A 17,342-nucleotide genomic window follows, 5' to 3' on the forward strand; every position below is an offset into this window, starting at 1 on the left:
ACAATCTTGTAGACGACCCTCACTCTGTCAAAGACCTAGGAGTATTCATCTCAAAAGATCTAAGCCCCAGAGCTCACTGTAACAGCATTACCAAAATAAGTTAGCAACCCGGTTGTTAACTGAATCGAGCTTCTCCCTGGACTTTGCTGGTCAGGAGGTTTCAAAAAGGGATCACTTCATCCTGGGATGATGCACCGGTCATAAGTATGAACCAGTGGCCAAGCATGTGAATTTTGGTCACACGACCATGGGGATGCTACAGAGGTAGGTTGTAACTGTGAAAAACAGTCATTAGTCACTTTTGCTGTTGTAAACTTTGAACTCCCTTGTTTGCACCTTTTATTACGTGCAAAACAAACTTTTATTCCGGTGCAGCGCAATTTCTTCCTCAATCCCAAAGTCCTTTCCCAGAATAATAAATCTTCCCTCTCTCACACTTCATGCCAGCTGGGTCTTAAAACTTTGGTATCTAATTTGTAATCAGCTCCCATTTTCATTTCTTCAAGAACAGGAGTAAAAGTGAAAGACAAATTTCAGACTTTAGCCCAGCTTCCTTCTCCTGCCTGGACAATGGGCCAGCCAGGTCCTTCCATCCAGCTCTACACTGATCAGCAAACTTTGCCCTTGTTTGAAAAAGTTGCATTCTCCAGGCAGGTTTTCAACTCCTTTGTTAACAGCCATGCAGATAGCGCCTACCTGAGTCTTCCCTTGTCTTCCCAGACTTCCGCCCTGGAGGTCAGGCCCACAAACAGCAATCTGGGAACCCCAAGGACCCAGAGGAGCAGCAGGAGGAGGATCTTACCCAGATATGACTACCCTCTTGTTGGGGGCCTGCAGTGTGACAATGAGATGTTGAAGGGGCTGCAGGGCTCACCTCCCAATTCTGCTCTTCTTCCTCCTTCCTCTACAGGCCCACCCTCACACTCCCTGAGTTACTTCTACCTGTATCTGCCCATCCAGGGGTTGCCTAAGTTCATCATTAGGAGCTATTTGGATGACCAGCCCATTGCTCACTTTCACAGCCTCACCTGAAAGATGGAGCCTCTGGTGCCCTGGATGGAGGAGAAGGTGGCCTTTCTGGCCCCTGAATGGGTGTTCAGGACTGATCTGGAGAAATTATCAAACTGGGACCAGCAGACTGAAGGTGAGCAGAGGCAGTGACAACTTGCTCAACAGTAGTAACTGTGAGAGGGATCTTGGACTCCCAGTGGACAACCATTTAACTATGAGCCAGCCGTATGCAGCAGTTGCCAAAGAAGCCAACACATTTCTAGGCTGCATAAACAGAGGGATAGAATCAAGATCACATGAAGTGTTAATACCACTTTATAATGCCTTGGTAAGGCCACACTTGGGATACTAGTATCCAGTTTTGGTCTCCACAATGTAGAAAAGATGTGGAGACTCTAGAAAGAGTGCAGGGAAGAGCAACCAAGATGAATTGGGGACTGGAGGCTAAGGCATATGAAGAACAGCTGCAGGAACTGGGTATGTCTAGTTTAATGAAAAGAAGGACTAGGGGAAACATGATAATAGTGTTCCAATATCTCAGGGGCTGCCAGAAAGAAGAGGGAGTCAAACTATTCTCCAAAGCACCTGAGGGTTGAACAAGAAGCAATGTGTGGAAACTAATCAAGAAGAGAAGCAACTTAGAATTGAGGAGAAATTTCCTGACAGAACAACTAATCAGTGGAACAACTTGCCTCCAGAAGTTGTGAATGCTCCAACCCTGGAAGTTTTTAAGAAGATGTTGGATATCCATTTGTCGGAAGTGGTGCAGGGTTTCCTGCCTAGCCAGGGGGCTGGACTAGAAGACCTCCAAGGCCTCTTTCAACTCTGCTATTCTGTTCATTCTGTGGCCTCTGAGATTTTCTTACCTAAAAAGGAAACACATCTCCCCCCTCCTCCAATACACACCCTCACCTAGAAATTCTACAGGGCCTGAAAACAGCCAAACAGGGTTAATTGAAGTAAAAGATGTTTTTCCTTCTGGGATAAATTGAGAAAGGAGAAATTGGGTTTCTCTTCTCAGGTGGGAAGTAGGTTAGACTTTGATGCTGTCTAGGGAGGGGAATCCTGGACCTTTTTCATTCACACCAACCCCCTATTGGTCTCTTTCAGGGCTTCACACCTGGCAGGTAGTTTTGGGCTGTGAGCTCAGAGAAGATGGGAGTAAAGGATGGTTTTTCTTCTATGGTTATGATGGGATGGATTTACTATATGCATGATATTGCTCTTCATGATCGGTGTTTCATGAGGTGTGTGTTTCATGGCAATGTGTACTTTTCAAAATGGTATAAAAGGAGGTCCACTATGGAGCAGAGGTCTCCCATTTGGGAACCTGTTTCTTTTTAAATAAAAGTCTTGCTCTTTTTCACCCATTCGGTGTGGTTATTGGGCTTGCAAGAGATGTGTGGAATTGACTCAATTGATTGACCCATAGAGTGATAACTTTGTTCTATTAGAGCAATCCCGTAGATGAACAATGGAAACTGTTTTTCTTTCTTGACATTCCTTAATTGTTCCCCTCTGTTGATTTATGAGAGATGTTTTCCTGCCTGTTTCATTGCTTTACTTCTTCCTTTTGGTTTCTATGGAAACAGATACAGGACCTCCAAGAAGGATGTTCTCCATGGTGCTGCCCCATGCAAGGAGCCTTCAGAGAAATTCTACAATGGAGACCCCCCCCCCCTTGAACTTTCCCTTTTATTTTTCACTCTTTGTTCAAAAGTGCAAAAGTGCAGTTCCTGCTGGGAAAAGAAAGAGAGAGACTGGGGGTGAATGTGTGTGTTGGGGTGGGGTGGGGGGAGATCCAGGCAGGCCGTGCTTTCAGCTGTCTCCATTTAACCCACAACTGAATGGATATCATCATCATACAGAGGTAGGTTGTAACTGTAACTGTGAAAAACAGTCGTTAGTCACTTTTGCTGTTGGTAACTTTGAACTCCCTTGATTGCACCTTTTATTACGTGCAAAACAAACTTGTACTCCTTTGCTGCGCAGTTTCTTCCCCTGCAGAGTTTAGATGCGGAGAACTTCAAAGGAGCTCGGAGGGGGCGAGATGGAGAGCGGCCGCGGCGCTGTCATTGGCGGAGCGAGTCCGCAGTTACAGGTGCAAATACCCACCCTCCCTCCAGGATCCCTGGAGGATTGCAATGGAGCAGCCTTTTTTTCTCTCTTCTTCGCGGACCCGGACGGAGCGGAGAATTTTGGCAGAGTTGGACTTTCTTGCGGATCCGGACGGGACCCGAAAGGGGGCAGCGCCTAAGCGACTTAACAACTGATTCAGCATCAGAAAATTTGTGCTCAAATTTGATTGTAAACTGAGGCTTTCGGGTTCTTCGTGCTGCGGGGTGAGAAGCACGAAAGGAAGAGCGCGGCTCCTTGGCCAGTCTCCCGGGGCCATGGGCGGAAGGGAGCGGGGTCCGAGCTGATCCGCAGCGATCCCCTTCAGATCATCGACAGCCAACTTCTACCAAAAGGTCCCCCAAAGCCCTTTGGAGCGAAATCGATCGGAGAGCCTCCCAAGAAGAAAGAGCGAGGAAGATATCGCGGTGGCTACGTTCAGATAACCGGGATAACCAGGATGATCGGACGGGATCCGATCGAGGGCAGCGCCTAAGTTTCCTCAGAGGACGGCAAGGGTCTTCGGTTGGACTGGAGCTGCACGGGGGCGCCTGGTTGAAGGGCGATGTTGTTGCACCGGGTTCCCCTCTTGCTCTGGGGAGCTGTGCTGGGGTCCTTCGTGCTTGGGACTTTTTGCGGTGAGTTTGCGACGGGTGGGGGGGATTGGGGGGATGGGAGGAAACATGGGGTATCTCATGTTCTGGGGTGGATCTTTCTCTCCCCCATCCTCTCCCCTCAGTCCCAACTTCCTTTCCCAGAAGGCAAAATCTTCCTTCTATCGCGATTCAAAGACCCTGGTTTTAAAAAAAATACACTTTAGTAACTGATTTGTAATCAGCTCCCATCCTTTACATTTCAATTGCATTTTAATTCAACTCCTCACCTTAAACAGTTACAAAGTCTCTGAGGCTGTAATTGTATGGGGTAGGTGTGCACGCCTATGTTTTCCATGGCGTGGAGCCACACTGAGGCTCTGGGCGGCCGGTGATGACTCCGGAGCCCATCTGCGGGGGGCGGGGTCCCCTCGCATTCTTCATCTTAATATATTAAGATGAATATTATTAATATTAATATTAAATATTAAGATTTATTAACCAAATTTTGCAAAGCTTCTTCTCAGGTAACATTCTACTGCTAACTAGGGCATACAAAACCTTTGCCAGACCAATTCTTGAATACAGCTCATCTGCCTGGATTCTACACTGTGTATCGGACATTAATACGATTGAGCAAATCCAGAGGTATTTCACAAGAAGAATCTTCCACTCCTCTGCTCACAACAGAATCACTTATGCCACCAGGCTCGAAATTTTGGGACAATCTAGAACTACGCCAACTACGATTGTACACAAAATAGTCTGCTACAATGTCCTAACTGTCAATGACTACTTCAGCTTCAACTGCAATAATACAAACACAAACAATAGATACAAACTCAAGGGAAACCGCTCCAAACTCGATTGCAGAAAATAGGACTTCAGCAACAGAGTGGTCAATGCCTGGAATGCTCTACCTGACTCCGTTGTTACATCCTCAAACCTCCTGCTTATAAATCCCATAGGGAGGTTTGGGGATGAGGGATCCCTGCCAATTGTGCATGAAATCACCAGAAGCTTCTCACCAGGCAAAGAACCAGCTTCATAACCGGGGCATTCGAGCTTAAGGGTGTCATGTGAATAGAGCCCAACAGATGCCAAATTTGGGTCATTCTGGCATCTTAGCTGAAAGATAAACGGGCTCTAGGGTGATGATGGGGTTATTCAGCCATTGCCACGGCCCTTGGGAGCAAAGTTTCCATCTTTGGAGAAGGAAGGTCACAATCTTTTGGGGGACTGTGAAGACTATGGGAGGGGAGCCTCCTTTACATCTCCCAGAGAGAGGGTCCCTTCGAGGGGCTTTGGGGAGCTACAGGCCCAAAGAGTGAAGAGCTATTCTTTTAGTATCTATGAAATTCCTCCTCCAAGCCATCCCTGGAGCTAAGTCTGCAGTCCTCTCTCCAGTCTTCTTCTGGTATTTTGCGTCCAGGTGCTGGAGCCCCTCCTCAGGGAACTTCTCTTCCCCCCCTCCCCCAAAGATGCAGAAGCCTCCCCTGTATTTTTTAAATGAAAATTTTGAAAAAAGAAACTTTTACAAATATTTACTTCCCTCCCCCCCCCCAGCCACCCCCAACCTTCTCCTCCTCCTGATTTCCCAGAACCAATACAGGGTATAGATCTTTAACAAAAACATTCTAAGATAAACTTTAAAAAAAAGTTAATATAATCTTTCATTTGGGCTTTAACTCCTTGCTAAGCTAGCTCTAAACAAATTATATCTTTCCTTGTTTCTTTAGTCATAAGCTATCTGAAATGTCTTAGCCCCATATTTATTTTGAGTATAGTCAATCCATCTTCTCCACTCCAGTTTATATCTCTCGTTTGAATGGTCCTTGAGATATGCAGATATTTTAGCCATCTCAGCTAGATTTGTTACTTTCAATGTCCATTCTTGAATAGTAGGCAAGTCTTCCTTTTTCCAGTATTGTGCCACCAACAATCTAGCTGCGGTTATTAAATGCAAAATCAGGTTAATCTCTACAACTGTACAGTCAGTAATTATATCTAACAAAAATAACTGAGGGGTAAACTTTATCCTTTTTAAAGAACATTTTGCATAATCCACCATATTTTTATCCAAAATGCTTTAACCTTTTTACAAGTCCACCATATATGAAAGTAAGTAGCATCAGCACAGTCACATCTCCTCCTCTGTTTTTTTTTTAAAAAATTCTAGAGGGCACACACGACCTGCCTGTTCCCCCAAGCACTGGGTAGGTCAGAGTGGAAGGATGTGTGATCTCATTTTTATTCCATTTTATTCTTTTTTTGGTTTTATTAGGTTTCCCTGAAGCTTATATGTTGCTGTTTGTTCTGTGTAAACTGCCCACAATTTCGTTTCAAGAGTGGGATAACTTTCCAAAGGTTTTCAACAAAAGATAAAAATAAGGTAAGACTAAAATTTCCAGGGAGACTGTTTAATTGAGGGAGGGGCTTAGACTCTTCTCTCCATTGAAACCTGCCCCTTCCCACTGGAGGACTGGGTGAAATCCTGGCTAGGAATCATTTTGCCCAGATTTGGCTGCAACACCAGCTGACCCTCCGTCGTTGAGTGAGAGTCCCAGCTCCAGTCTCATGATCCTCCAGGTTAGATTCCTGCAGCAGACATGCCCCGCACCCCCAAAGATCTGGTTAGAACACGTAGCTAGTCTCAGAAGCACGGAAGATCAGCACCTGCCACTTGTCTCCATTTATTGCGCCTTTTATGCAAAACAAACTTTTATTACTGTGCTGCCACATCTATCCGTACACTTTGAACGAGCTCGGAGGGCTGTCGTTGGCGGAGCGGTGTCTTCGGTTGCAGGTACAAATAAAACAGGGATGTGGCGGAAGGGAGCGGAGTCCGAGACGGACGTTGCCCAAAGATGCAGCGATCCCCTTGATCATCGGCAGCCGCCTTCTGCCAAAAGGTCCCCCAAAGGCCTATGGGGGCGAAGGGGGATCGATCGGAGAGCTTCAGAATAAGCGAGGAGGGCATCGTTCACACAACTGGGGTGACCAGGAGGTTTGAGCTCTACCGTTGCCTGGTTCTGGACAACGTCTCCCTGCGACCCCTCCCTCCCTCCCTCCAGGATCCCCGGAAGACAATAAGGGAGCAGCGTTTTTTTCTCTCTTCTTCGCGGACCCGGACGGAGCGGAGAATTTTGGCAGAGTTGGAATTTTTTGCGGATCCGGACGGGACCCGAACGGGGGCAGCGCCTAAGCGACTTAACGGACGGCGTCTTCGGTTGGAGCTGGACGGGGACGCTTGGTTGGAGAGCGATGCTGCTGCACCGGGCGCCCCTCTTGCTCTTGGGAGTTGTGCTGGGGTCCTTTGTGCTTGGGACTTTTTGCGGTGAGTTTGCGATGGGGAGGAGGGAAGGAAACAGACCGGGAGGGGATCTCATGTCCTGAGCTGGGTCTTTCTCCCCCCCCCCCCCATCCTGCCCCCTCAGTCCCAACTTCCTTTCCCAGAAGGTAAAACCCTCCTTCTCTCGCGATTCAGCGATCCTGGTTTTAAAAAAACTTTAGTAACTGATTTGTAATCAGCCCCCATTTTTATTTCTGGGAGAACAGAGAGTAGAAGTGAAAAGAGAAGTTTTTAGACTTCAGCCCTGCCGTCTTTCTCCTGGTCCTTCCTTCTCCTGACTGGGCAAAGTCCTCACCATCCAGCTCCACCCTTATCATCAAGCTTTGCCCTCACTGGAAAGATCCTCAGCTCATTTGTTCCAGTTTAGAGAACCTGTTGGGGAGGGGCTGTTTCTGATAATAGCACTTTGATTTCTGTACAGCTTGATACTGCTTGACAGTCCCCTCTAATAAACCCTTAAAGGGGATGGTGTTGTAGTACAGACCCCACAATTCTGCTCTTCTCCCTCTTTCCTCTCCAGCCTCTCCTTCACACTCCCTGTCCTACTCCTACCTGCAACTTTCAGAGCCCACTCAGGGCCAGAACCAGTTCTTCATTAGGGGCTACTTGGATGACCAGCCCATCATCCGCTTTGACAGCCTCACCAGGAAGATGGAGCCTCTGGTGCCCTGGGTGGAGGAGGTGGAGAAGGAGAGGTTTCTGCCCCCTGAATGGGTCTTCAGGGATGACCTGGACAAGTTATCAAAACTGGACCACCATGCTGAAGGTGAGCAGAGCCAGGGACATCAATGCCTCCTGAAAAGGAAAGAAGATCCCAATCTCCACCCCCAATTATCTCTCACACTTAAAAAATCTTCATGGCCTGACCTCAATAGTAATAGCAGCACTTAAATGTATATACTGCTTCACAGTAATTTACAACCCTCTCTAAGCAGTTTACAGAGTCAGCATCTTGTCCCCAAATATCTGGGACGTCATTTTACGGACCTCAGAAGGACGGATGGCTGAATCAACCTTGAGCCTGTTGAGATTCAATCTGCCAAATCTCAGTCATCCGGCAGTCAGCAGAAGTAGCCTGCAGTACTGCACTCTAACCACTGCGCCACCATGGCTCAAGCAGGGTTAACTGAAGTAAAAGACATTTCTCCTTCTGGGATAAAGAGGGGAATGGGGGAAATCGGGTTTCTCTCCCTGGGAGGAATGGGAGGTAGAATAAAATTGGGTCTTAGGGGAGGAATCCTGGACCCTTTTCATTCACATCCAATCTTTCTGGATTTCTTTCAGGGTGTCACACCTGGCAGGTGAATTTGGGCTGTGAACTCAGGGAAGATGGGAGCAAAAGAGGATTTTTGCATTATGGCTACGATGGGAGGGACTTCATCAGCTTCGACAAGGAGACCCTTAGATGGGTGACAGCTCAGCCCCAGGCCAAGAAGGTGAAGGAGAAGTGGGAGGAGGACCCAAGGTGGTCCCATGGAAACAAAGTCTTCCTGGAGAAGACCTGCATTGAGTGGCTTCAGAGATACCTGTCCTACCAGAAGGAAGTTCTGCAGAGGATTGGTGAGTGGCAAAAGACGGTCTCCACTGAGCATGTTTCTGTAGGCTCCCCCTCCCCATATTATTTCTACCCTACATAGCCAAGACACACATTGCAGAGATTCAGGAGAAATCTCACATCATATTACAGAAGGAAAATAATCTTCAATGCCCCCCAAATAAGGACTTGAAAGACAAAGAAACTGAGTGGGAAAATAAGATCCAGAGCAACTGCAATGAGAAAATCTTAGAAAGCAAAAGAAACCAACTTTGGGTCAGAAGGAAAAGATCAGTTCCTGATTCCTACGTGGAACTTGATCAAATTCAATGGGGGGGGGCACTGTTCCCTCTAAGGTGCGCGCCTGCGTGGCCGCGCACCTTGCAAGAAAGCCCCGCGCAGAGTTTCTATCTGCCGCGCAGAGAAACTCTGTAAAGGAAACGTTTTGCAGGCGGCTACAACTGGATCCGGCAGTGCTGTTGCCTGTTGGAGGAGGAGGAGGCGAACCAGCCTGCCACCACTGGCCACAGCCAGCCCCGCCGCTCTTCCCGCCGCCTTCCCAGCCCCACAGTCCAGCGGACGCAGAAGAAGCAGCCCCGGGGCTCCGCTGCCATCCCAGGGGAGGAAAATCGTGTTGGACCAGCAATGGCTGCAACAGTGAGGAGTTAGGAAGTGGGGGATGCAAATGCCCAGCTGTCCGCAAGGCATAGAAATCCTCCCATTCCCCACAATCCTGTCAAAGCTGAAGAAGCTCTGTGCAACCTCCCCCCCCTTTGTTCCCATCTTGCCTGAGCTCAAAACCGCAGCCTTTAAACGAGGCTCAGCGTAACGCGGAGGAAGGAAGGCGTTTCCTTCTGGGGAAAGAGCTGGAGGCCGGGAGAAAGATCCAAACGCGGACCCTGGCTATCTCCCCCCACCACCTCCTCGCTTCCAGGAACTCCCCGCAACCCCCGCCCCACAAGAGAGACATCAGCGCCGCCGGTCCCGGGCGCAGCGGCATCGTCTCCCCCCCCCCCCGCCCGAATAGGGACTCCCAAGTTTTCTAACATTATCTGTTTCTTCTGTTTTTCAATGCAATCAGAGACAAAAATGTTATGTCTGAAATTAAAACACAAGAAGATTGGTATAACTTCAGAATATAGGAGAAATATAAGCTTATTTACTAGATATTCAGGAATAAAACCAACCTTATGAATAGCTTTCACACAGGAAGAAATATTTCAGAATGCAGAAATGAAGAAGGTGGAGACTTGCTTTGCAACATATTTTACGCACCAATTAGGAAATTTTAATTTTAAAAAACTTAAGAGAAAAAAATACCCCTCACAATAACCCATATTCTTAGAGACTTTCATTTTGGATCTACAATACATGAGGGTGCCTTAGCACCTTGGAGCTATACAGTGGTAGGAAGGGACTGTGATAATAGTTGAATTCTATTTTAATCCACTCACACTTTATAATTCTATGCCTAATGTTAATCTTTATTTATTCTCAATAACACATTAAAACCTTTAAAATGCTTTTGTATGAAATCATGCTAGAAAGAATCATGTGTCTCTAACAATTTTATTGAAATTATAAAACAGGCAGTGACATTTTAATAATTTGAGACACAGTTTACAGAAAGCAAAATTGATTGGGGTTATTATAATTCCCCATTTGTTACCAGAGTTTACTTCTGACAAAAAACAGGAGGAAGCCCTAGGAAGGGCTATTTTACACATTCCTTGAGGGGCTTAATAGTTAAGGCGCTGGACTAGGATTTAAGAGACCTGGTTCAAAACTACCCTCAAGACACAGCCACTTTTTTTCGCAGGAAGGGGGAGTTGAGCTGGTGCTCTGCAGATTTTGATTTTAGAAAAAGAAAATAAAGGCTTCTTGGTCCACCTGGACCAGAAAGTCAAAATCCAGAAAATTAACCTTGTTTAGGAAAGTTTTGCACTGATGGAAAAATAGTGTTTTCCAGTGAAAGTTTTTTCCCTACTTTTCCTTGTTTGCTTTTTTGGCCTCTATTCCTTCTCTTCTCTCCTCTCCTCTTTTCTTTCTTCCTTTTTTCTTTCCTTCCTTCCTTCTTTCTTCCTTTCCTCTTTCTCTCTCTTTCTTTTTTCTGCCTCTTTTTCTTATCCTCCCACCCTCCTCTCCCCTTTCTTTTTCTCTTTATCCTCTTTCCTTTTTTGTCTCTCCCTCTGTCTCTGTCTCTCTCTCCCTCTCCCTTCTTTCCTTCCTCCCTCCCTTCCTCTCCCCTCTTTGTTTGCTTCTTTAAGTGCTCCAATTGCTAATTTATATCAGTTGGTAATTTATTCATAACTTGCTAATATCACTGCAGACTATTGGATAGTAAGGGGGAAAGTATAGTCCTCAACTTACAACAGTTCACTTAATGACTAAAGCTACATCAGCACTGAAAAAAGTTAATTACAGCTGTTCTTCACACATGATCATTGCAGCATCCCCATGGTCATAGGATCAAAATTTGGATCTTTGGCAACTGCCTCATATTTATGATGGTTGCAGTGTCCTGGGCTCACCTTTTGCAACCATCTGCCAAGGAAAGTCAGTAGGAAAGTCAGACTGACTTAACAACCAGGTTACTGATTTAACCGCAGTGATTCACTTAACTGTAGCAAGAAAGGTTGTAAAATGGGGCAAAACTCACTTAACAAATGTCTCCCTTAGCAATAGAAACTTTGGGCTCAATGATGGTCATAGATTGAAGACTACCTGTATAGGGAGATTTCGTTACTTAATGGATATTTACATGGTAGAATTGAGTTTCAAATAACACTAAGTTCGTTGTCTTGGGTGACATCTATGGAAAAAATCCAGGTGCTCAGGTATGAAAATGTGCTGCTCAAACACTATACTTTTCCGCTCACACGGAAAAAAAATTAGAGGGAACATTGGGGGGGGGACTGAATCAATTCCCAAATTAGGGTTTATGTTGATCAATTTGACAACCTTAATCCGAATTCTTTGTATTTGTTTTTTTTTAAAAGGAAGAGCTTCAATGTTCCCATCTTTGTGGGTACCAGAGGTTCAGAGGAGGAGAGGGAGAAGAGGGAGAGGGGGACCAAAGGAGGACTTGATATTTAAATCAACTTGCCAGAAACTCTAGAAATCCCAGGAACTCAGGTGTTGCTGTTCTGCAGAGCCTCCGGTGGGGAAGGTGACTCACAAGGTGGTGGATGACAGCCTGGAGGTCCTCATCTGCCAGGCCTTTGGCTTCTACCCCAAGGAGATCCAGGCCACCTGGAGGAGGGATGGAGAGGTCTTCCAGAATGAGACCCTCCGAAGGAACGTGGCCCCCAACTCAGATGGGACCTATTATGTCCTGCTCAGCATTGAGATCGACCCCAAGGAGAGGGACCGTTTTCGGTGTTACCTGGAGCACGAGGGCTTGTGGGAGCCCCTGGTCTTGGCCTGGAAAGAAGAAACAGGTGAGAGGTTGGATGATGAAAACATGGATCAGTTTCATCTCTGCTGTTCAGATGGAGCTATGATATACAGTCCTGCATTTAGCAATGGGAGAGATGAGATGATCTGGAAATCTGGAAAGATATGAGGCTACGAAACTGAAAGAGTTTTCCTTTCTGATAGAATTATCTGGTCTTAAGAAGTTATCCCATGTTATTCAATGACTTTTTCCACTGATCTTTTGTCAATCCAACAAGATAGACTGGCAGAAGAAACCAATCTCGTGGTGCTTCTTTTGCAACTTACCATAGTTTGTGTAGTGACCGTTCCCAGTTACAATGGCACTTTAAAAAGTGGCTTGTGACCTGTTTCATAGTTACAACCCTTGCAGCATCCCCATGGTCACGTGATCAAAATCCAGACACTTGGCAACTGACTCATATTTATGACAGTTGCAGGGTCCCAGGATCACCTGATCCCCTTTTGTGACCTTCTGGTAACCAAAATCAACGGGGAAGTCAGATTCACTTAATAACCATGTCACTGCCTTAACAACTGCAGTGATTCATTTAACAACTGTGCCAAGATCATAAAATGGAGGAAAATTCACTTAACAACTGACTCAGCATCAGAAAAGTTGTGCTCAAATTTGATTGTAAACTGAGGACTATCTGTATTATAAAATGAAATTTACAGAATCTTGCAATCTGAGCATTTCTCTTCAGGGGAACTAAGAATGGTTTGTAATTTTTCCTTAATCTGATTTCTTGGCCCAGGCTGAAGCCACCCTCATCTAATCAGTCTTGGTGATGGCTCTTCCTTCTGCCCTTCAAGCCCATTCCCTCTGCCATCTAGAGCCTGGAGGGGAGGGGCTGTAGGTGGGGGCACTTCCTGAAGGCCAGTGCAGGTTGGGAAATGCTTCTGTTGCTCAGCATCTCCACTTCAGGGAAAACAGCATCTGTCTAATTGGAACCATGTTTCTTGTCCTTGTTTAGCTCAAATATGGTGGATTTCCTTGGGAATTGTGATTTCCATGATCTTGATTCTCTTCCTGATATGTAAGTTCCCAGTTTTTAACTTCCTGGGGGGCTGGTGGGAGGAGCTGCTGGTTGTGAGTGAGGGAGACTGAGAGGGAGTACAGAGGTCAAAGGTAGCAACCCGCATGCCTAATGGTCGCTCAAATCATATAACTGTAAAGCAACAAAAATAGGTTCAGGGTTAGTGTGCTTGATATTGTGATTTGATTTGATGTCAAAATGACTGGCCTTGTTTGTGCAATCCTTGTTTTGCAGCTGTCTTTCGCAGTACTCTTTTCAAATTTGGATACTGCCCCCTTTGTAAACAAATTACTAGTCTACATGGACAGATCACCTATCTAGAATCTCAAATCTGTGCTCTCCAAGGAGAAGTTAGGTGCCGAATTCAGCCATTCCACTCTATTGAGCTGCCACGCTATCAGCCCCCTCTATCACAAAGATCCTGTCAGAGAAGGGCAGTATGGATAACTGTGGGATCTGGCAGGGTGAGAGCTGTGGACCACAAGCACAAAGCTTTTGCTCTGTCCCAGCATAACAGATACAGTCCCTTTGCTGACCTTAATAGGGACACTAAAGTGACAGGTCAAGATAGGTGTGATGATAATGACTCAAATAAGCAGGGGATACTGGTCCAAGATGAAGAACTTATTTTTGATAGGGGAAAGTGTGAAACAGATATTACACATCAGTCACACAAGAAGAGCAAGGTATCCAAAAAGAGAAGTCACCTTCTGATTGGTGATTCAATGGTAAGGGATGTAAATTTAGGAAAGGATATGTAGGGTTTGAAAGAGGTCAGGTGTCTGCCAGGTGCTACTGCCAGCAGAGACAAGAAGAATATTCTTAAATAGTCAGGAATGCCAGTAAGGACTGTGATCTTGATGCTATTATATATCTTGGCACAAATGATATGTTCCACCTGTACTTTCTGTGCAGAATGATTTCCAGAGCTTGGAGTATGAACTTAGAACTGCTCAGAGATGGTTGTAGAACACTGTGAAGTGGTATATACATCCGAGTGCTCTTGCTATTTTCAAGATGCTGAGTTAAAATCCAGACAATTGTATCATCGGGGCCTTTCACACTCTTAAACATAAATCCTTCTCCAGGTGAGGCAAAAGCTCTTTATCTAAGCAATAAATGAGATGTCCTCCCTTTTTTGTCATCTCTCAGGCCAGTGGTGGCGATTTAGGAAAAATAAATCACAGCAAGTGAAATCTGATTATATTTTGCCTGAAATGGCTGCTCTCCCCCTTGTTGATGGTACAGAAAGTGAGATTCAATCACAGAAAATTCTCCAACCCCAGGTAACTGTAGAGGTGAGTCTGATTATTGCTGGAGTCTCAACACAAAACTCTGGAGTTGGAATACACCAGAAACTCAAGACCATGAAGGTTGCGGGGGGGGAGGGGGAGAAATTGATCCCCAAGACAATTATGGAGGAATTATGGGCCTCCGGAGTTTCTCTGGGGCTGAATCCCTTCTGCTGGGGACCCTCTGGTCAACTGCTCTGCAAGGAAGATCCAGCCCAGCTCAGTCCTGCTGGCCCACCAGCTCAGAGGGAGGAGTGGGAGACAGGGAAGGAACAGGAGTGGGGTGAGGAAAGGGAGAGCAGGGTTCTGTTCAGGAAGAATTGGAGGGGGGAGAAGGAAATGGGACTTGGAAGAGCATTGGGGGGACTGTTAAGATTGTGGTGATAAGAGGACGGAAAATACCCATCACTTATATGAGCTGGGGTGCTGACTTCCTTCATTTTCTCTCTTTACAGCATGAAGCATCCTGTGGGTCATCGGGGCCTCAGAATGCCCTCAAAGCCATTGTGTCAAAATTGTCCATGCAAAAACAGAAGCACCCGACGGTCACAAGGTGTCAATCGTCGGCTGGAGAGTTGGCGGTACCTTTACAGGCACCGGTTGAAGCAGGAGCAACAGAGTCTGGCGTGAGAATGATCAGCCAGCCCATGGTCAACCCAGGATCCCTATTCCAATGCCCGAAAGTCTCAGAAGGTGAAGTGTTTGTACTTTCAGTGTTTTAAAACCTTTTGCCCGTCAACGTTTACATGGCCAGGTGTCAGGACTACTAGTAATACAACCTGTTCAATAAGAACTCTGAGGCAGACCGGTTCCTCAAACAATATTTTTATTATGACATATCAAATTGGCATATTCCTGATGGAAAACCGGCTCTAACTTGACACCGGTTCCCCCCTTCCCAATTAAAAGTAAAATTTCATCACTTCCCCCCAGTCTCAGTGTTAGATCATGGGAACGGATGAGGCAGACTGAGGCTTCAGTAACAACACCTCTTTATTAGTGACTCAGATAACTAGCAAAGACCCTGCCTGGCTGCAGCCCTTTTAAAGGTCCCTTGGGCCACCCCTTCCACACCCAGTTCAAAACGTCCTTCAGTGTCCGGTCTTTAGCAGTGTGGTGGGCGACCTCGCTGGAGGAAACAGGGGCAGCTTATTGGCAGCCTATCAGTAGGTCTGGCATTTTGGGGTTGGGCCAACAAGCAGTTCCAGTAAGGGGCACCAGGTGAGGGCGTCAGCATGCCCCAGCGTGATGCCCGGTCTGTGGACGAGGTGGTAACTGTATGCAACTAAAAAGATAGTCCAGTGGGTCATCCGCGGTGACAGGGATGCAGGTACTGGTTGGTCCCCAGCCAAAAGTCCTAAGTGTGGCTTGTGGTCCGTGACAATTTCAAAGTCACGGCTGTATAAGTATTCATGAAAACGCTGGACTCCAGCGACAGCAGCCAGAGCCTCCCGGGCCAGTTGAGTGTAGTTCCTCTCGGCCAATGAAAGAGTCCTGGAATAATAGGCGATGGGTGCCTCGGTTCCGTTGGGCATGCAATGGCTGAGGACGGCTCCAACGCTGAAGGGTGAGGCATCACAAGTCAGTACAAGTGGCAAGGTCTGGTTGTACTGAACCAGGAACGTGTCCGCTGAGAGGAGTTTCTTGACCACAGCAAATGTGGCATCCTTGACTTTTCCCCATTTCCATGTAGCCTTCTTCCCCAGGAGCCAATGCAATGGTTCAGCAACCGTGGTTTTCTGCTTTAGGAAAACATTGTAGAAATTAAGCAGTCTGAGGAACGCTTGGAGCTCGGTCTGGTTTCGTGGAGTGGGAGCCTCCTGAATGGCTTTAAATTTTTTGTTTGTGCGGTGAATCCCTGAGCCGTCAATGAGGTACCCTAGGAACTCAACCAGGATACGTTAATTTGGCACTTTTCCTTTTTTTAAACGGAGGCCGTTTTCACTGATTCGGGTCAAAACAGTTCTAACTCTTTTAATTAGTTGTTCCTTATTTGTAGCAGATATCAATATGTCATCAAAATAGAGGACAACTCCTGGTATCTCCTGCAAAAGTCATTCCATGACACTTTGGAAGAGTCCAGGGGCAATACTAACGCTGAATTGTAGGCAGTTGCATTTAAAGCCACCCCTATGCATCACAATGGTTTGGGCCTCTGCTGTGGCGCCATCTACAGACAACTAGGTATGCCTTCACCATGTCTAGTTTTGCAAAAACTTTGCTGGGCCCCAATGATTGCAGTAAATGCTGTACAATGGGTACAGGGTAAGCGCTCTGTTGCAACACTTTGTTTATTGTACACATATAGACCGCACAGGTGCGGACTGACCATCCAGCTTGACCAGAATCACTATAGGGTCTCCCATCTGGCATGATCTACCAGCTCTAGGATCCCCTGGCCAATTAACTTGTCCAATTCTACGTCAATTTTGGGTTGGAGAGCGAAAGGCACTCTCCTGGGTTTCATTCTAATCAGAGCTACATTGGGATTCAGATTTTATGATATGGAGGTCCCCACATAATTACCAAGACCGGTGCTAAAGACGTTTGCGAACTAAAGAGTTCTTTGGTGCTGTTATCCCTGATAGCATTGATTCTGGTTACTTCAAGGCCCAGTGGTTTGAACCAATCCAGTCCTAGGAGGTTTGGCAACATGCTGCTCATTACCCTTATGGGAAGTTGTCCCCTGAACGCCTTGTATTGCACCCGGAAGGTGCCCTGACCAAGAACCCAGACTCGGTTCCCTTGATATTCGCTCACTATGTCTGGAACTCACAGCTTGTGCCTTCTCAGGTTGGGGATGATTTTCTTGAGAGTGGCCCAGGACATGATGATCAGCGATGATCCCGTGTCCATCTCCATAGATCTTCAGCTTTGCTGTCCGTGTGACACTGGTTTGGCCGATGGTCGTGTGGTGTGTCACTCCAGGGGTTCCCTCCTGCTGTTTGGGTCACAGCTGCCATGACCCCC

At 46.5% G+C, this 17,342-nt stretch overlaps 2 protein-coding genes across 2 annotated transcripts; both read left to right on the top strand.

Annotated features, from left to right (window-relative positions):
• Positions 1-3,356: 3,356 nt before the first annotated feature.
• On the top strand, positions 3,357-7,962 carry LOC116502569 (class I histocompatibility antigen, Gogo-A*0201 alpha chain-like). Its single transcript, XM_032208444.1, has 2 exons — positions 3,357-3,764; positions 7,592-7,962. Exons 1-2 carry the CDS (start codon positions 3,692-3,694, stop codon positions 7,960-7,962), a joined length of 444 nt encoding a protein of 147 aa, XP_032064335.1. The 5' UTR covers positions 3,357-3,691.
• Positions 7,963-8,178: 216 nt separating this feature from the next.
• LOC116502570 lies at positions 8,179-15,094 on the top strand. Its single transcript, XM_032208445.1, has 6 exons — positions 8,179-8,202; positions 8,301-8,631; positions 11,758-12,052; positions 13,018-13,080; positions 13,625-13,808; positions 14,828-15,094. The coding sequence occupies exons 1-6, from the start codon at positions 8,179-8,181 to the stop codon at positions 15,092-15,094; spliced, it is 1,164 nt and encodes a 387-aa protein (XP_032064336.1).
• Positions 15,095-17,342: the final 2,248 nt, after the last annotated feature.

The sequence above is a fragment of the Thamnophis elegans genome, chromosome 2, assembly GCF_009769535.1.
Source record: "Thamnophis elegans isolate rThaEle1 chromosome 2, rThaEle1.pri, whole genome shotgun sequence".
Lineage (NCBI taxonomy): Eukaryota > Metazoa > Chordata > Lepidosauria > Squamata > Colubridae > Thamnophis > Thamnophis elegans.

Excerpts from the sequence above, each read along its gene's own strand:
- LOC116502569 (XM_032208444.1), top strand. The coding sequence starts at position 3,692 with ATGTTGTTGCACCGGGTTCCCCTCTTGCTCTGGGGAGCTGTGCTGGGG. Across the intron at positions 3,765-7,591 it reads CGTGCTTGGGACTTTTTGCG|CCTCTCCTTCACACTCCCTG; the intron begins GTGAGTTTGCGA and ends TTTCCTCTCCAG.
- LOC116502570 (XM_032208445.1), top strand. The coding sequence starts at position 8,179 with ATGGCTCAAGCAGGGTTAACTGAA. Across the intron at positions 8,203-8,300 it reads CTCAAGCAGGGTTAACTGAA|GGGAGGAATCCTGGACCCTT; the intron begins GTAAAAGACATT and ends ATTGGGTCTTAG. Across the intron at positions 12,053-13,017 it reads AAAGAAGAAACAGGTGAGAG|CTCAAATATGGTGGATTTCC; the intron begins GTTGGATGATGA and ends GTCCTTGTTTAG.